The sequence below is a fragment of the Nicotiana attenuata genome, unplaced genomic scaffold, assembly GCF_001879085.1.
Source record: "Nicotiana attenuata strain UT unplaced genomic scaffold, NIATTr2, whole genome shotgun sequence".
Lineage (NCBI taxonomy): Eukaryota > Viridiplantae > Streptophyta > Magnoliopsida > Solanales > Solanaceae > Nicotiana > Nicotiana attenuata.
The window spans coordinates 124,961-145,477 of NW_017672335.1; the positions used below are offsets into that span (position 1 = coordinate 124,961).

Genomic DNA, 20,517 nt, shown 5'->3' on the forward strand with positions numbered 1-20,517 from the left:
GTTGATATATAAGATGCTCTTTCACCAATAAGAGTCCAGGCTAATTAACTTTACCTATTAGTGAAGCTTGGATAATAAAATCAACTACATTGAAACATCTACCAGATTAAACCTCTTTCCCTCTGGCACCCCTGGACGGGAAGAACGGGCTAGCATTCTAAATTGCACGTGCGCGCGCGTCCAGTATGTCTTTGCTACTACCAATTGCAAGTAGCAAGATATTTTTGCTAAATTGCACATGTGCGCACGTCCCTATATGTACTAGAGTTGATTGTCGGTTAGTATAACTTTATCGATAATATTATAACGAATCATGTGAAGTACTAATAAGTATCCCAATTTATATGAAGGTGTTTGATTGGGCACAGAGTTTACGAAATAAAGTAAGACTTTTGAAACTTGTGGTCTAAAACAAATCATAATAATTTGTGTGGCTAGAAATCTTCTCATTAAGGGCAAACGGGAAAATTTAAAGTTGAATTGTTACTAAATATAGAAAGGTGTCATTCCTTTTGGGACTAACTAAAAAGGAAAGCGTGTCACTTAAATTGGGACGGAGAAGTAGTATTTATCCCTCCATATTATCGAGGCTGTACTCTTTGGTGATCATAGAAGACGCTCATTCTCTGGGTGATGCTATAGGATTAAGTACATCAAAAATAGCCCTTTCGTTATGTATAATCTGCAAGCTTGATTTGACCTACTTAAGAAGATAATAATTTTGCGGTTCTCTGGTTATAGGATCCTGAAGCTAGTTTTGGTCAGCTTGATCTTTCTAGGTATCATTGTAGAAAGATGTTGGTTACTGAAACAGTAAGTGAATACCGTTATTGTTCTTGAATCTAAAACAACGCCAGACGGTATTTGGACGTTCCTCTATCTTTTTTCCAACCTTAGGTCTAAGAGGCGAAATTCTCATTGTTAACCAATGCAAACCAACATTCTTGACAGAGGCAGACGCTTGTTTCAGCAAACAGACGCATCTGACCATTCGGGATACCTGTAAATTTTAACTCCTTTGTACCATTCAGAACAATCCAAAACTTTTTGGAACAATTCAAACTTTTTGAGACAATCCCCTCCTGATGAGGCCTGGTGATTTAGGCAGACCACACTCCGGTTAAGAATCTACTCTTGTACTGATTTTGCAACATAGGTCCATCCTTTTAGCATTTTAGCCTCATTCAGCTAAAAGCTTGAGCGCTAATGCAAATAGTAGATCATATGCCTCGTCAACATTTGAAACTATCTGAATAAGATTTCAATAGCCAAGGGGCAGAGAGCGTTTTCCCAACGTATTTACGTAACTTTAGCATGTGGACATGATCTTCAATAACTGATGGATTCTTAAAATTGTTTCAGTTGCCTTGTGGAGAAGGTCTTTCACTTGCTGATGTTTTCGGATACATAGAGAGGAACAGGTACACTTTCCGTCATGCTAAGTTCTTTTAGGATGTATATTCTTACTTACCTAATGCTCATCAAGTTCCAAATTATTGGAATCGACAGAAACCAACTTGGGATATCAGAGTACAGCGTCAGCCAATCTACACTTGAATCGATATTTAATCATTTAGCAGCAAGCTCCTGAATACTACCACTTCCAACGGCATGATTCCCCTCTTGATTTTTTCGGTCTAAAGAGGGTCTGCTTATTCTGAGAGATGCCATTTTTTTCAGTACTGTCCACTAAAATGGACATAAAATTGTAAATATGCTCCAATAACAGACTGTTGATGGCCTAAGTGTGTTCTCCTGGTCATTCCCTATATGCAACGGCTCTTTCGCTTTGTACAGTAATTATAATCACATTTATCCTTACACATTTTGAATGTGGCATCTCAGATGCATCATGTTATAGTATTCAAGTGCAGCATCATGAGTTGATACTCTGGGACAAATGGAGAACGCAAATTTTGTGGTTACTTCCCTTGCTTCAGTTGTGGTTTGCTTTGGTTTTTATCTTGTGACCAGCTAGTGCTATGCTGTGATTTGTATGTGTCACGTTTCCCAAGTATATATCAACTTCATGTTCCTATTATGAGCATAGAGAGGTTGTTTCCGGGAGATCCCCGGCTCAGAGACAATAGATCTATACAACAATAGAAATCAGAAAAATAGTATCAGCATCGTAAAAGACAGAAAAGATGTGAAACACAACAATATCCGCTAACAGTTCTAGACAAAACACTATCAGACTAGCCGGCACACCAAGGAGAAATGCTCGACTACCTCCTAACCTACAACCCTAATGCTCGGCTTCCACACCTTCCTATCAAGGGCCATATCCTCGGAAATATGAAGTCGCACCATGTCCTGCCTGATCATCTCGCCCCAATACTTCTTAGGCCGCCATCTACCACTTCTGGTACCTGCCAGAGTCAACCGCTCACACCTCCTAACCGGAGCATTTAGGCTCTCTGCACGTGCTCGAACTATCTAAGCCTCGCTTCCCGCATCTTGTCATCTAAGGGAGCCACGCCCACCCTCTCCCGAATATCCTCTCCTAGTGTGCTCGCACATCCATCTTAATATCCTCATTTCTGTTACTTTCATCTTCTGGATATGTGAAATCTTGTCTGGCCAACACTCAGCCTCATACAACATTTTTATAAATCTCTCATTTTCGAAATTTTTTCATCGTCTTTAGTATGATTTGGCTTCACACCTCGCGGTGCTTACACCTCTCGCCTATCGGAACACCAACCCAATCTTGAAAGCTGAAATGGGTTGGGGAATGGAAGAACAAGAACATATTCTTTACCACCAAAAATGGTAACATAAGACCCTTCTTCACTCATGCTTGTCATCTGCTCGTGAATATCGTCCAGTCAAGTCTTTGTTCTTTTATTCTTAAATATGGGTGCTGACCAGATTCACTCCCACGGGGGGCAGCAATGGGAAATCTTGGACAATGGGCGAAAGCCCGATCCAGCAATATCGCGCGAGTGAAGAAGGGCAATGCCGCTTGTAAAGCTCTTTCGTCGAGTGCGCGATCATGACAGGACTCGAGGAAGAAGCCCCGGCTAACTCCGTGCTAGCAGCCGCGGTAAGACGACGGGGGAGGGGCGGAAGTGTTCTTCGGAATGACTGGCATGGCCGGTCTATAAATTAAAAACAGCCAAAAAAGGAGGATTGCCGTACTCACATACAATATCTATCAAATGCAGAGGTCAGAATGTAGAATGAATTTCCAAAACGTGTTTTTCATTTGTTATGTGTAGTGGATAAAATTTGGTCGGAGCATTATAGTGAGACGTGTTTTTTGTCTGTATTAGTTTTCTCAATTTTCTTTCGGAAAAAAAAAACATATATTCTACGACCGATGATGGTGGTGAAATGGATACGACTTTTTTACTGTTAACTAAAGGTTTCGATTCAAATTGTGTAAATGAAAAAATCATGAACGGAGTACTCCCCCCTTTCATGAGTTTTATACAGTGCGAATTTGAATTAGTCAAAACCCTAAAACAAGTATCAGACATTAAAAAAAAAAAAAAAAAAAATTAGCATCTCCTCTCCCCTTTCTTCTTCTGTCCTTCCAATTCTGACAAAGCTTTTGTCCTTACAAGGTAATTGAGGTAAATTTTCACATGTTAATTTCACCATGGAAAAGCTCTAGCTTTGGATAGTTGGTAAACTGAACCTTAACTAACTTCTCAAAAAAACAAAAACAAAAAAAGAATTCCCATTTCGTCGTCCAGCAGTAACAATTGTCCTTTTGATTGGTACCAGAGCCGTCCTTTGGTTGGACATTAATGCAACATTACCTATTGATAATCGTTAACTTTATTTCTTCTTAAAATTGGTTGAATTATGAAATAATTCGACATGTGTATTTAGGAAATAGTTAATAGTTTCTTCAAATTGAGTTCTTTCTCGATATATCTATTCAATTTAATTAATTTTGAATTTATAACAAATATATAGTGTATTATTTTTTTGATGTATATACTAGATACATCATGATTTATAACAGAAAATCCATCAACTAAAAGGCGTACGATAAAGTTCCGAGAGAGGTTTTGTGGAGATGTTTGGAGGCTAGAGGTGTACCTGTTGTCTACGTTAGGTTGATTAAGGACATGTAGGATGGAGTAAAGACCTGAGTGAGGACGGTGGGCGGGGACTCGGACCATTTTCTGGTCATGATGGGGTTACATCAGGGGTCAGCATTCAGCCCATTTTTGTTTGCTGTGACGATGGACGTGCTGGCGCGCCGCATCCAAGGGGAGGTGCCGTGGTGCATGATATTTGCAGATGATATTGTATTGATTGACGAAATGCAAGACAATGTCAACGCGCAATTAGAGGTATGGAGGCAGACTCTGGAATCTAAATGTTTCAACTTGAGCAGGACTAAAACTGAATACCTGGAGTGTAAGTTCAGTGGCGAGACTCAGGAAGGGGAAGGGGAGGTGAGGCTGGACTCGCAGGTCATCCCTAGGAAAGGAAGTTTTAAGTACCTTGGGTCTATTATTTAGGGCGATGGGGAGATTGATGAAGATGTCACACATTGTATTGGAGCGGGATGGATGAAATGGACTCCTTTTCGGTGTTTTGTGTGACAAGAAGGTGCCACCAAAACTTAAGGGTAAGTTCTACAGAGTGGTGGTCAGACTAACGATGTTGTATGGGGCTGAGTGTTGGCCAGTCAAGATCACTCATGTCCAGAAGATGAAGGTAGCAGAGATGAAGATGTTGAGATGGATGTGCGGGCACACCAAGTTAGATAGGATCAGAAATGAGGTTATTCGCGACAAGGTGAGTGTGGCCCCTATTGAGGACAAGATGCGGGAAGCGCGGCTTAGGTAGTTTGTTCATGTGAGAAGGAGGAGCACAGACGCCCCGGTGAGGAGGTGTGAGAGGTTGGCATTGGAAGGCCTACGGAGAGGTAGAGGTAGGCCAAAGAAGAGGTGGGGAGAGGTGATTAGGCAAGACATAGCGCAGCTTCAACTGATCGAGGACATGACCCTTGATAGGAAGGTATGGAGGTCGAGGATTAGGGTAGTAGAGTAGGTAGTCTAGAGTATTCATAACAGCAGTATTGACACGTAGTCTCGCTTTCTATTGGTAGTAGGTTTTTATGACTAACCGTTTCATTGTTGATCACCTTACTATCTTGTTGTTTTATTTTGCTTTTATATGGCTTTTGGTATTGTCCCTTCTTGGCTATATTTTCATTAATGTAATGCTTGTGCTTTCCTGAGCCGAAGGTCTATTTGAAACAACCTCTCTATCCTCACAAGGTAGGGGTAAGGTCTGCGTACACATACCCTCCCCAGACCCTACAGTGTGGGATAATACTGGGTATGTTGTTATATTTCTATCAATGTTGTATTATCCATATCTTAATTATAAAAATAAATTATAGTCTGATTTAATTATAAATTGTTTTTATCGGGAAGTGCCAAGTTAACAAATTGGGACAGGCTTTTTATTATAATTTAAATTACTTTTTATCTACTTTACAGTCACATTAATTATACAAAGAACTTCTAAAACAATTTGATATCAATTGAAAATGTCCTCCTTTGACTTGTTCAAACAAACAAAGGGTGACATCTTAACTCATCAAACCTTGAAAATTATTCTCGTTCCCTACTTTAGATGTTCTCTTTTCAAACATCAATTAATTAATAAGGAATGAACAGATAGGAACCAAGAAGTTTTTAAGAAAAAAAACAAAAAAAGAGATGATAATATGCTTCTAACGATATCAAAGCAGATAGAGGTTTTAGGTGCGAGTCTCACGATCACACATTAACGAGAAGACTTTAACTTATAAAGAAATAAATTCGAGTTTGAGGGACATGAAATGATAATACACTTCAACACGAAGTAATTCACTATAAGGTGACGTGAAATGATAACACACTTCAACACAGAGTAATTAATTCTTGCACTTTATAAAAGTTAAATAATCTTTTTATGACTTGAGAGGTGATTATGAATTAATATTTAGCCTTTACTTTCCGGCCAACTTTGAAAATTCTTGTCATAACTTTCAGATTCTTCAAAGATCAATCTTCTACTGGCATACGTCTTTGATGGCCACAAATTACCTTTTTTTTTCCTTCTTTTTGTTAGAATAGTCAAAAAGAAGGAAACACCCTCTTGCAGGGTAGGGCTGGACTACCTGATTTTTAGGCGCTTTTTGCTGCTGTGTTCGTGAATGCAGCAGCGCGAATACACTACCGTAACAACTGAATAATAGCTATAGGAAGTAATTATGTATATAGTAGCTATAGAAAATTAATAGCCAAAAAAATAATACAATGCCTTGAAGCTTTTGCTGTTTTTCAACGTAACTTTATTATTTCATCATAGTATATAGGTTTAAAATAATATTAGTGGTTCATCTTTGAAGCCAACATCCTATTCTATATCAAGTAATTTGTAACATCATGTTTGTTCTGTATTTCAATTCTTTGAACTTTGTCTTGTCACTTTCTTCTTCTCCTTGTCCCACATAAAGTTGAATTTTTAACCTCTAATCAATTATCTTATAAAATCTCTAAGATTTTGACCATCTCTACTTCCATAATTCATACACGTTATTTTTGAGGTCTTCAAGATTTGAGAGTTTTATCTTATTTTTGTTCAATCATTCGATAATCAAAACTCGTTGCTCGAATAATCTAAATTCTTGTGGGTTAACCCATCAAAGGAGTTAAACGCTCCCTACCATGAAGTTCTCTGCTCTTATGGCTCGGACTTGAGACTTCTGAGTAAGGATGGCTGGATTGAGAACGCTATATATATCAAATTACATAACATTTACTTTATATATATATATAATTACAGAAATCTTACCTCCTATAGCAAAGGTATACACCCTATTTATAATAAACCAAAATTATTTTAAAATATTATTTTCTATAGCTACCTTTTATATTTTATAGCAAAATAAGTATTTATGGTATATACTACCATTGAGGCATGAAATGCGTTATTTATGTTTTCTTCTCTTTTAGACAGCTGGACATACCTATTTTTAAGGTGATTGTTGTCATTGTATTAATGAATACATGACGCTAATACATGCGCGTACAGCTGGACTGCCTGATTTTTAAGCGCTTTTTGCTGTTGTATTCATGAATGCAGCAGCGCGAATACAGCGAATACACTACCGTAACAACTGAATGGTAGCTATAGGAAGTAATTATGTATATGATAGCTATAGGAAGTTAATAGCGACTAAACAATAGTGGTTTTTGAAGATTCCTCTATATTATTTTATGTCCTAATAAAGCAAATTGGAATGGATGATAATGTTAAAAAGAAAAAAACTAATTTCCACGAAATATTTTATTATATGCCGTGTTAAATTTCACGTGAAATAACACTAGTAAATTTATACAACTTAGATATCAATAGTATCTTCATTTCAGCAGCAATCCCTACATGCTAATTAACACTACTTTACATGAAATGATATGAATAATAACATGGTACACATATATATTATTTTAATCACTTATTTTAACACTACCTCTCTTCATATTTTTTTCCTCTCTATTTTTGAAATTTATTTGCATAATTGAGAGAGAAAAACACTGGCTGTTTCAGTAAGTTCAGCTCTTTTTCTCTTCCTTTCCATTTCTTCTTGAACTTCTAACCTTACTCCAAATAGCATTGGCCTCTCATCTTGTTGCTTTTTTTCTTCTTTCTCTGGGTTTTTAGCAAAAATGGTGACTATATCAATTAATTCTTTGCACTTGTTTTTCATTACTGAAAGCTCTGAGCTAAGGACTCCATTCTCCATCTTGAGTCTTTTATTTTCATCCACAAGAATTGTAAGTTCAGATGATGATGATGTTGATGACGATGACCTTTGATCTTCTTCTGTTTCTTTCTTGTTACTGTTCGCACATTGACTCTGTCCGTTATTATTGTTGTTGTTATTGTTGTTGTTTGCTTGGTGTCTGTTTGTCCACGCTTTTCTACGACGAATATCACATAGTAAATCCCTTTCTCCCTTTCTAAACTTGTCATTACTGAACTCCCACCGGCTTGTTGCTATTTTACGGAAACCCTAATATCATACAAAAAATTGATGATCGAAATAAATTTCAAGAATATTATATATATATATATATATATATATATATATATATATATATATATATATATATATATATATATATATATATATTCAATGGAAAATAAACATATATATGGTTCAAAATGTAGAAAACGTTATCATACGTAACTTGTCTCAAACTTAAAAAAAAAAAAAAAATAGTCGGGATCCAGGAAAGGTCGGACCACAAGGCTCTATTATACGCNGTTCGGGCCCCATAATTGTCCACGCTCCAGATGTCCGGTCCTGGGCGTGAGAGGGGGTGTTGAGCCCACATCGACAATGAAGGGGATGGGTGGTCTCCTTATATGGACTTGGTCAATCCTCACCTCTTGAGCTAGCTTTTGGGGTTGAGTTAGGCCCAAAGTCTATTTAACATTGTTATAGAACAACTCCCTAAGCTTATGGTTTAAACGTGAAACAGGTAAATACCTGAGAGTATGTCTCTGGGCCAAAATCAGAAGGCCAACCATTTTCTGATTGGTCATAATCCAGTGGCTCAGAGACATCAAAGAACTCATCTGCCGCATCGTTTAAACCCATCAAGCTTGAAGGCGTTTTAACTACTTCTTCCTCCAGATCTGCCAAATTCTTTCCATTTTCTAACCGGGTTTGCACTTCAAGCTTAATTTCTTCTTCAACTTGACGCAGTCTTTTACTTTTGACCAGCTCCCCTGACACATCAGAGGGCAAGTAATTTCCTATTTTTGCACTGAAAAGCTCCCTCAAAGCTACAAAATGCAGTGGAAAATAGTTTAGTTGAGTCTGGTAAACAGTCATAGAATACAAACTTGGACAAATCAACTAATGAACTTGACAGAACTAGAAATCACATAGAAAGCACACCAGCAAGTCTCCCTAGCATGCGTATTGTTATAGATCTGGCTGCAGATGTTCGTACATATGACTTCCAGAATTTCCAGTCAATAGCAAGCATATGCTTAACTACTGACCTCTTCTCTTGATTAACTGGTGATATCACATATCCTCCACCTGCATGGATTTAGGGGATGCCAATTTGTAAGAGTCCCAATTGAATGGCAAAGTACATCCAAAACATGCAGATCTGTTATTCTTGTGCATAAAATGGTGGTAAAAGCATATGGCTGATTCAATGTAACGACAAATCTATGTCAACATGCATAATGTACTAGTAAATCTGGCATTCAAGCACATAAGTAATTTCTCATTTTGTAGTTCATCCATGATCCAAATAAACAACTGGTTCATAACAGCAATAATGAAGAACCAGCTCTACATTACAGGCATACATTACTTTTAAGGCAGGCACGAATGTAGCCCTTTTGAGGTGTACACTTCTGGTGAAACACTGAATGGTACAGAATAACTGCAAGAAAGAAACGATAGGTTATGGTGGATCGAGCTCTCTAAGAAGCAGCTATAGAGAAATCCTCAATAGAGTTAGTACCATAGGTTCCATCATCCTCCCTTCTCCAATAACGCTGCAAAAGAAGATCTCTTCTTCCCATACCCCTGCGATGTCTTATGTCAATTATAACCCTAACAGAGGAGCAACAAACTATTTCCAGAGTTGAAACATGAACCATACCAAGGTAGCCAATCCCGATTTAGAAGCTTATGAACTATATCAGTGTGACCGTCAAGATGTTCAATCACACTGCCTTTGTAGAAACAGAAATCCCACCTGCAACATAAAATAAAATATCTTTAGGTCACAACATAAGAGAATCAACAAGATGAGAAGTATACCGCTGCAGTTTAATAAGCTTGCAGATGACAAATTGTAAAAGGCTATTTCTTGTCCATTTCTTTACACATAGAGGCCATATAAGCTGCCTTTAAGAAATCTTTTTGGAATAGTGTACTTTGTGACAATTATAAACAGTCATTCAATACCCTCTTTTGTTGTTTAAACTTGAACATATTATCTAGGGCTTTTATCCCTTGAAAACTAAGAAGATGCATCAGTTTCTTTGGTTCTTCTCTCCTCACAACTATCTATGTCAATCTCCAATCCCCAATTCAAAAAGCAGTGCTTTCTTCAACATGATTTGAGCCTATAACGGTTTCCTCAGACAATGGGAAGTTGAATAACATATACTGTGTTTATGAATACTATTCTTGGACATTTGCAGTTAAGTGAAAAACTTCTATTTCTTGATTCAGTTACTTGCGTACTTGGTGTTAAATGTATAGTAGTATCAGTACATAAATAGATTCTGATTGTCAATAGTTTTAATCGCCAAAGTTTAAACAAATTGCTTTCAGATTACTTGGATCATACAGACAAAATTTGTTTATTCATTCTTAAACATTTAGCTGTACCAGCTTTTAACTTTACCCAAACATTATTACTCAATTGTTGATTCATGTAATCGCAACCTCATATTACAGTTCCCAAGTTGCGTCCTGAATAAAAAATTATGGCAAAAACTCATTTTTGCACAAGTTGAATCCTGATTAACAATCACGGGGAAAAATCATTCGAAGTGCAGAAGACATGGGTGACCGGCTAAAATGTATCTGCCTACTAGCACCTGTTTTATAAATTACTTTAGTCAAATCTTAATCAAATTTCTGCATACAGATAAAAAATTTACTAGCAGTGAGTTCTTCACTATAAAAATGCTTAAAAGTACTGTGATTTTTGCTATGGACTTCTCTTTTTATTTTTTTGGGGATAAAATACTTTTGCCATGGATTTCGCAGCGACTTACTCCGATCTTGAAGGACCAAGTGACATGAGTGTCTGAAAAATGGCCTCTGAAGTTCCATCAACTACACCAACAGCCATTATAGCGGGGTGATCATCCCACTGCAAAGCATAGAACAAGTTCAGCAGCATTAGTTTCATATACTTACCGCCACAGCCCACAGGAGCTGGAGAATATCAACTTACCTTTCCAAGAGATTCCCTATCTTTAGCTTCCTTAAACAGCCTAAGACCTGCATACCCAAGTGATTCAGGTCAACAAAAGGAGAGGAGATATACCACTTTACAACTAAGTTGCATATACTTCATAAATTTACATTAAATAGTTCCAAAAGATGTGGATTGGTCTACGAAGTAGGGATTAGAAAGGTTATTCCCGCCATCCTCAAACACAACTGTAAATCAAAACCTACCATTCTGACACCCAAAGATTGTCCAAGGCGAGGGTGCAACAACATCAGACGTCATAGCATCTGTAACTGAGGATGAACAGACAGTCCAATCAATCGAATTCAGACGATAAGACTTGTTGGAACAATTTAACCTGCGAGCAAAACAAAACCGTAAAGGAAATAGTAATAATGATAACTACAGTCCTATGATGGAGGCTTAATTGAAACTCGATTTTAAACAATGAGAAAATTAACCAGCGACTGTCCCTGTAAGTAACTTATATTCCTCTGTTCCATTTTATATGGCACTCTTTCCTTTTTGATTCGTTCCAAAAAGATTTACACCTTTCGATATTCAGAAACTCCTTAATTTTAAATTTTCCAATGGTTTTATAGCCATAAATGTCATGGCATGTTTAAATTAAGGGTACTTTCTTTTTATAGTGGTACTTTTGGTATGTGCCATAGTTCTTTATTTGTTTCTTAAACTCCATGCTCCATCATACAGCCAAGTAAAATGCAACGGAGTGAATAACTTAAATGCTATATCCTGAGCAAAGAAAAAGGGTAATGCACCAACTAAATATACCTCAAAGTGTGTGAATCACTCCTTGGAAAATCCACTTGATTTCCTCTGTTCATGTCTGCCTAGATTTACTCATTATTGTCAGTTGCCAACGAGAGACAATAAAACAGCTCAAATTGACCAGTCTGTACCTTTAAAGCTGCTTCCTGAAATGCCTGGATCCACCTTGCAGCTTCCTCAGGACTGCTTGCTCCCAACTGTTGTTCATAAATATCATTTATTCACCAACAGCCCATAAAAATAAAAACTGAAAGGAGGGGGATGATTTCCGTACCTTCAGCTGATCGTTATGATTTGAGGTGTTATAAAGCGTGAAAATGAAAAAGACCTGGAAAATGTAGAAGCAAAATTCAGCAGAAAGTCTCAGTAAGGAAACAAATGAATTTAATCAGAATAATATAGCGAGAGCAAATATTGTCTCTGCCATGAAGTGAAACTGGGGTGAAGATACATACTTTTCTTTGAATGCTCTCTCTGCCATTGTCTGTTACGCGAATGCAGGAATCAATAACTGCACTTCTAATAGGATCCTAACAAAAGAGCCAAGATGACGTATTGCAATGAGTCCTGGTAATATGGCAAATGTGTAATTCCAAGAAGTGAAAGGCAGAAGAACTTCACAACAGACATATCTCCCACTTATGCCCTCAGAAACCTTTAATATCAGAATCTATCACTAACTGTTACAACAACACCAACAACAACAACATACCCAGTGTAATCCCACAAGTGGGGTCTGGGGAGGGTAGTGCGTACGCAGCCTTACCCCTAACTTGCGAATGTAGAGAGGCTGTTTCCGATAGACCCTCAGCACAACCAAGGCACAGACATAGCAGTGTTTACAAGAAGTGCAATACTGAACAAGCCATACAAGAAACAGTACCACCAGCAAGATATTAAAATAACTGGAGCAAAAGAAATAGCATGTAGTAATAAAAGTCTAAGGATGGGAAAAATACGGGAATAATACTAAAACTATTGGTCTGGCGAAAAGATACGCTCGACTACCTGCTAACCCTCTACCCTAATTCTCGACCTTCACACCCTCCTATCAAGGGTCATGTCCTCGGTAAGCTGCAGGTGTTCCATGTCCTGCCTTATCACTTTTCCCCAACAGGGGCGGAGCTAGAGTGCCGGGAGCGGGTTCGGCTGAACCCAGTAACTTTGGTTCGAACCCTGTATTTGTCTTAACAAAATCTATTGAATATATATAAATTATTAATTTAGAGTCCAGTAACTTAAATGATTAGAATTTCAAACTCATAAGTTTGAAATCCTGGCTCCGCCTCTGTTCCCCAATACTTTTTGGCCTACCCTATCTCTTCTCAGACCTACTATTGCCAACCTCTCACACCTTCTCACTGGGGCATCAAGGCATCTCCTCTTCACATGCCCGAACCATCTCAGCCTCGCTTCGCGCATCTTGTCCACCACGGGAGCCACTCCCACCTTGTCCCAAAATATCTTCATTCCTAATCTTATCCCTCCTAGTATACCCACATATCTATCTCAGCATCCTCATTTCTGCTACTTTCAACTTCTGGGCATGAGAGCTCTTAACCGGACAATACTCCACCCAATACAACATAGTCGGCCTAACAACCACTCTCACTAACAGTTAGATATCAAATAAAACACACATGAATAAGAGTCTACTGCTTGAAATACGACAATGCCACAAATGACGCAACCAGTTCACACCAACTACCAAATATCTCCCAATCAATAAGAAGTCAGACGCTAATCAACGTGTGAAGTGCATACCAACATTCTCGACTCCATAGGAGTTCAGTGATGACTAGTGAATGGATACACTTACTGAGCAAGATATATGTGCAGTTGAGCCCGTGGTATCTTCAACACATGCATTAGGTAGATATTCGACCATAGTAACTAGACTTTTGGGCTCCAAAAATATTAGTACTTTCAGCTCATAGGCTGCAGGAATTTGCTAAGTAAAGTGATCACTCAGGAAACGGTATCCAACAAGAGGATTTGCTGGCAATCAAGAGGAAGTATTTGAAAGAGAGGAAACCAATAGGATGAATATCAGCATGGATCAACATAAAATGCAATAGTTTCCCTAAAATCCTCTTTCTTTGATCACAAAGTAAAATGTTAGCACTGTAATATGTATCACTCCTAAGAAACTAAATCCTGAGAATTCCAAACAACGATCGCATCCAAGGGTGTGGCCTAGCAGTCAATGAAGTGGGAGGAGAACTATGAGGTCTGAGGTTCAAATCCCAGAGGTAAAAAATACTAGGTGATATCTTCCAATCTGCCCAAGTCTTGGTGAGCAGAGTTACCCGGTACCTACAGATACCGGTGGAATAGCCGAGGTGGACGCAACCTGGTCTGGACACCACAGTCATAAAAAAAAGAATTCCAAACAACAAACGTATGCAGAATATGGACAAAAACTAGGATATGCAATTAGGGGCATAGTATCCACAAATCACAAGTCATAAATTCATGCTGAGCAATTCAGAAATTAGCATCAGGATTTTCATAGTTAGTTTATAACATCCTTTACTATACAAGCCTACTCCAGCTTCACGCAAGTCCTTTGGCAAACGAAGTGAATAAACTATATCTTCTGAGTTAAACCACCAATTAAACTGAAATATAGTCTCCCACTTTCCACACAACTAGCAACATAGAAAAATTGTAAAATTGCTAATATTAGTACATCAAACAAAATCAACTCATTGTCATCGGTACAAACGACATAATTCCTAAATCACAAATTATCACTTCCCCAACAAGAAATAAAGTACTAACATGTACATCTACCAACAAACACTTAGCATTTGTTAAATTAGTTCGAAGTACACGCAAACTGGCCATAAAACACCGTCATTACAAAATATTGAAATATATGAACACAGAGAATATAATTAGACCTCGTTACTGGAAACTGGTGTAGATTTGTAGCTCTGAAGAAAATGGTCTTGAAGAATAAAGTATCGTTTTCGTGAGTACTGAAGTCCAAACCGATTTGAACGAACCAGATATAACCACCCTTCCATTCTACTACTATCCTTCTCCGAAATACCCATTGGAAAAATCAAATTTATCAAATGACCCAACACTCTGTAATTCAGTTTTTAACCAAATTATGCACAACCTTTACAGAAACAGAACCAAAAATGTAAGAATTAAACTCTGATCCCCAAAGAAAAGGTTTCAATGGGAATCAGAGATGACTGTTACTCTGTGATTGTGTCTTTGCTGGTAGAGAGAGAGAGACTTTTTTGTTTTTCTGGTTTTTGCTTTTCTGTGTGTGTGTAAATGGTGGGTGTAATTTACTTTTGTTATGAAGAAAATATAAAAGCAACAGAAATTGTTGATACGTGAGAGACAAAAGTTTGGCTGGCAAGTGATGTAAAAGCTTTGTTTTGACTCTTTTACCCTTTTGGTTGAGAAAAGTCTTGATTGGTAGTTACGGCAAAAACCAATCTGGAAAGTTACATATTGAAGTAAGCACTCATTTTGATTGACTCTGGTTGGATGATATTTAATGTAGTATTTAATTTAAAAGACACCTATTACACATTTTTTAATCCCGCGTTGCGCGTGTACCCATTTCAACGAATATAAGGATATAAAAATATAAAAAGTTATATGAATAACATTATTAAATAATATATTTGTATTATAAAATAAAATAAAAATTCAAAGTAGTTAATGTTGATCCTATTAATTAGTTAGCTCAACAATAAATAAATCATGTCCCGCAAAAGTCATCGGTTGCTTAATAATTATTTTGATGTATTATATTCAAAGTCATCAAGATAAATAAAAATGTTTATGTTTGTTTGATATTGTTTAACTTAAATATTTCAATATTGTCTTAGTATAAATTTAATAATGTTTCATTCATAATTTATTCAAGTTTTAATTAAGTAATATTTCGATTCCCTAATATAAATCGTATTAAGGTTCATTTTAAAAAACAAATAAGGAAAAGTAACGTGGAAAACTCCTAAATATTAGGATTGGGCAAAAGTACCATAAAATAAATTATATGATTACGTTTGATATATCAAATAAGGATTGAGACCTCATTTGTTTTTATAAGATTAAGATATCTGAATCTGAATACACATCTGAATATGAAGATGTGTATGAAGATCTGAATACTAAATAATTAAGACTGTTTGACTTTTAACATCTGAATGTATAATTTTTTTCTTTATTTAAAAATTAATAAACATAAAATTCAAGTGAAATACTAATTAATATAATATTCTATCGATAAAATATATAGTGTTTTAAAATATGGTAGTTGCTAGTGGTGATGGCTAACGATGGTGCTTGTGAATGCCAACTTGAGGCGGGTGGTTGGTGATAATTGTGGTTGACGGTGGTGGTTCAGGGAAGTAACTAGTGGTGATTTGTAGTGGTGACCATTATTATTGAGGAGCGTGATGGTGGGTGGTGATAGTTAATAATGAGAGGTAGTGGTAGTAGTTGTGATTGAGGAAGGTGGTAGTGGGTGGTGGTAGTTTATAATGATGGGCAGTGCCAGCTATGGTTGTTGATGGTGATGGGGTGGTTAGTTGTGGTAGTTGAGGTGGAAGGGTGTTGGTTGTGATTGAGAATGATGGTGGTAGGAGTGGTGGAAATGGCGGGTGGTGGTAGTCGATAATGGTGGCGGCTATGATTGAGGATGATGGTGGTGGTGGTGGTTGAGTATGGTTGTGGTGGGTGGTATAGTAGTAGTTGATAATGGTAGGCGGTGGCGGCAGTTAGTAATGAATGTGAATGATAGCCTTTTAATGAAATTAAGTCTTTGTTATAGATCTTAATCATATAGACCATTCAGACCCATCAAGTGTTGTGAAGTTACAAAAATAAATACACTTAATTGTTAGGATCTGAATAATTAGGATTCAAACTTTGAAAACAAACACACTTAATGTCTGAGGTCTAAATGATTAAGATTCAAACCTCCATTAAGTGCAAACAAATGAGGCCTGAATCTATGATAGAATTATTATTGATTTTATGTCTTAAATATTGTATGATTTTTTACCTAGTTCAAGTAAAAAATATTTATAACCTAAATTTATTTGATTCGAAATACTAAATATTAGGAGCATACTTAAAATTACAATTTTGTCTAGTGAGAACTCTATTCTTAAAGGGTAAAAAAACGAACGACATTTCGTTGAGGGCCTTCGTGCTTTTAATATAGTATATAGATATAGATAGATAAACGGGTATTATCTCAAATAATCAGGGGCGGATCTTTTAGGGCAATATATGAGCCGCGTGAACTGATAGTCTTTATGTTAAATTAGGTATATTATATAAATACTTTTAAAAATTGATCTAATATTTGTTAGCAGTTATGCTCGAAAGAGGCTAAGGCCTCATTTGTTTGCACTTAACGGAGGTATGAATCTTAATTATTCAGATTTCAAACATTAAGTACGTTTGTTTTTAAAATCGAAATCTTAATCATTCAGATTTTAATCATTAAGTAGTGGTCTTAATGGGTGTGTATGATTAAGATCTATAACAATGATTTAATTTTATTCAGATGCTATCATCCACATTCATTATTAATTGTCACCACCACCTACCATTATCAACTATTACCATACCACCCACTACCACCATACTCAACCACCACCACCTCCTCAATCATAACCACCACCAAGAATCTTCACTACCCCCACTACCATTATTCTCAGCCATAACCACAAACTCATTTACCTCAACTACCACAACTAACCACCCCATCACCATCAACAACTATAGCCGGCACTGCCCACCATTATAAACTACTACCACCATCCTCAATCACAAACCACAACCACCACCACCCACCATTATTAATTATTACTATCTACCACCACCATTCTCAACCATAATCACCATCACTGCCAATTACCACTAGCTAATACTCAGAACCACCACCAACGACCGCCTCTAGTCGGTATTCACAAACACCACCACCAACTACCATATTTTACAAAATATACATTTTATTGATATAATATTAGATTAATTAGTATTTTGTTTGTATTTTGTATTAATTAATTTTCAATTTAAGATAAATTTTATACATTCAGATATTAAAAACAAACAGCCTTAATCATTTAGTATTCATATCTTAATACACACCTTAATATTCAGGTGTGTATTCAGATTCAGACGTCTTAATATTAAAAAACAAATAAGGCCTAAATGGTGCACTTGGTTGAATTTTGGGTTATTTACAGGAGGGATCAATTTCCACTTAATAGTGTACCTATGTTATAAAAATCTTAGATTCGACTCTACAAATAATAATTAAAAAAAGGCAGCCCGATGCACTAAGCTCCCGCTATGTACAGGGTCCGGTAAAGGGCCGGACCACAAGGATCTATTATATGCAGTCTTACCCTGCATTTCTGCAAGAGGCTGCTTCCACGCTTGAACCAGTGACCTCCTAGTTACATAGCATCAATATTACCAGTTATGGGAAGGCTCCCCTTCACCAATAATAATAAAAATAATAATTTAAATTTCTTAATAAAAATAATAATTTAAATTTCTTATTGTTATTGTAATTGGCCTGGGCCGAGGGTCTATCGAAAACAGTCTATCTACCAACACAAGGTAAATATAAGTTTTGCGTATATATTATCCTCCCCGGATTCCACTTATTGCAATTTTACTGGATTTTTTATTATTGTTATTATTGTTTATTATTATAATTGTTATTATTGCTGTGAACTTTCTCAAATTATAGGTGGAATAGGTGCCTTTTAAATTAAAATTTTACCACAGGTCTGTAGATTTAAATATTTGCATCCCAAAAGTGTACTCAAAAGCTCTTAATTTACAAAGTAATTCCAGTTGCTAGCAATATTAATCACTATGGTAGACATAAGACGAAAACAAAATTAATGGAAGGGAAATATTATTGCTTCATCTTTCTCTCAAATTTATTTTTAACGAATATAGAATAACAATCATGACTCATGATTGAAAAATAGCTTTATTTATTCATTAACGAGTATATTGTATTTTGGTACCTACTTTAAGAGTTGTACATTCTTTGTCTTACTTTTTATACTATCTTATATTATAATTTTTTTTTTCTTTTCGTACCGTTTTCCCAATAAAAATTAATATCGGGAACGCCCAACCAACTCCCAACATGCATTAATTTAGTTTTTATCTTATATTTCTGTTTTATAAGTAAACAAATTAGAAAATGTCATTCATTTGAAAGAAACTAACTACTGGCCTTTCACATTTTTTTAACACACCTACGATGACACAAGGGCCCCGGAGGTAATTTACACCCTTGAGGTTAAGTTAGATATTCTTACATCCTCTTCTTTCTTAGTCCTTTTTTCCCTTTAAATATCATTTAGAGATATATAAAAAAAAAGTAGTCGGATGCGCAACGCATTTCATATTCACGCAGGATTAAAGAAGGATCGAACCTTAAGAGTCCGATATAAACAGCATACTGTACTATAAGTATTAGTGGTTGTTTATACGTTTCGAACTCGTGACATATAAATCATACGGAAATAAAATAAATGTATAATGAAATAAAACTCTTGGTGGTCCAAAGGTGGCTATGCAAAACTCATTGAGTCAAGTCGCCAATTAGATTTTAGTGAAAATAATCGTAAATTAGCATTTAAAAAAATCAAAATTTTTAAAGTGCCATCATAAAAGAGAAAACAACATATGTGAAGATACAATAATAGATTTAACTAGAAATTTTGGATTCGAGCCTTAAAAAAAAAATTAGTAGGGAGCACATACCCCTTAAATGTCTTACGCAATGTGAATTTAGATTAATCGGACTCCAATATCAAGACATTGAATGATAAATAAAAATAAAAAGAATTTTTATTTTATTTTTGACAAAAAAAAGAGAACCTCACTCCTATAGATTATTATTAATTTTTTTTAAATTATAAAAAGAGAACTCTTTATCACACCTAAAAAGGGAAAAAGGAGAGAACCTCTTTATGACTCCAATTTCATCCTTTTCACAACCCTACCACCCTTCTATTTCTATCTTTTTGAACGACCAATGTAGTATGTGTTCGTTTCTTTTCCTTACAAGACGCTAAGGAAAAAAAATGTGGGATAACGACTTGAAGTTGACTCCTTTGAATATGTAGTAGCAAAATTCCATTGATTTTTAACATTTATTATATGAAATGATGATGATGAATAGTTTCATTCAAGCGCGTTGATACGGCACTTTCAAATAAGGCTGTATGGTGGGCCGGTCTGGGACCAGGACCGGACCGGGCCCGCGGTCTTAACGGGCTAAACGGTCCCGACGGGCCGGTCCCTGATGGTGTAGAAAGCCCGTGGCGGGCTGGTCTCTTGCGTGAGGCCCACGAGACCGGGACCGCTAAGCCCGGGACCGGCAGGCGGTCCTGGGCCGGTTCAACCAGGCCTAACGGTCCTAACGGGCTCCAACGGCTCTTTTCAAAAAAAAATTTTTTTTTTTAAAAAAGACCAACGGTCAGATTTTAAAATCTAGCCGTTGGCCTTTAATTATCAACCGTTTGTAACTTTAAAAAATAGCCATTTGGCCCCCAAACTTTATTTTAACCCCAAACTTTATATAATTACACTTTTTTCCAATTCTCAACTATAAATACCCCCTCATTCTTTCATTTTTACTCACCAATTCATCAATCTATCTCAATCTCTCTCAATCTATATCTAATTTCTCTTCTATAATTGCTTATTTTATTATTGCAATTTCGTGAAAAATTGT

At 36.4% G+C, this 20,517-nt stretch overlaps 3 protein-coding genes across 3 annotated transcripts in view; 1 reads left to right on the forward strand and 2 right to left on the reverse strand.

Annotated features, from left to right (window-relative positions):
- LOC109212805 (ABC transporter A family member 1) overlaps positions 1-3,030 on the forward strand; it is a 30,608-nt gene extending 27,578 nt beyond the window's left edge. Inside the window, exons 39-40 of the mRNA XM_019376487.1 lie at positions 1,363-1,421; positions 1,510-3,030. Of these exons, the coding sequence (XP_019232032.1) occupies positions 1,363-1,421; positions 1,510-1,591 (141 nt within the window). The 3' untranslated portion in view covers positions 1,592-3,030. The remainder of the gene's footprint in view (positions 1-1,362; positions 1,422-1,509) is intronic.
- A 4,253-nt stretch (positions 3,031-7,283) lies between these two features.
- The window catches only part of LOC109212807 (heat stress transcription factor B-3), a 15,493-nt gene continuing 2,259 nt past the window's right edge, over positions 7,284-20,517 (reverse strand). The window contains exon 2 of the mRNA XM_019376489.1: positions 7,284-8,038. Within this exon, the coding sequence (XP_019232034.1) occupies positions 7,532-8,038 (507 nt within the window). The 3' untranslated portion in view covers positions 7,284-7,531. The remainder of the gene's footprint in view (positions 8,039-20,517) is intronic.
- Positions 8,474-15,073, reverse strand: LOC109212806 (protein ENHANCED DISEASE RESISTANCE 2-like). Its single transcript, XM_019376488.1, has 13 exons — positions 14,666-15,073; positions 12,215-12,289; positions 12,034-12,087; positions 11,891-11,956; positions 11,763-11,821; positions 11,195-11,325; positions 10,968-11,014; positions 10,786-10,883; positions 9,657-9,752; positions 9,516-9,580; positions 9,363-9,434; positions 8,933-9,079; positions 8,474-8,817 (listed from the first exon to the last, which is right to left on the reverse strand). The coding sequence occupies exons 1-13, from the start codon at positions 14,819-14,821 to the stop codon at positions 8,489-8,491; spliced, it is 1,395 nt and encodes a 464-aa protein (XP_019232033.1). The 5' UTR covers positions 14,822-15,073; the 3' UTR covers positions 8,474-8,488.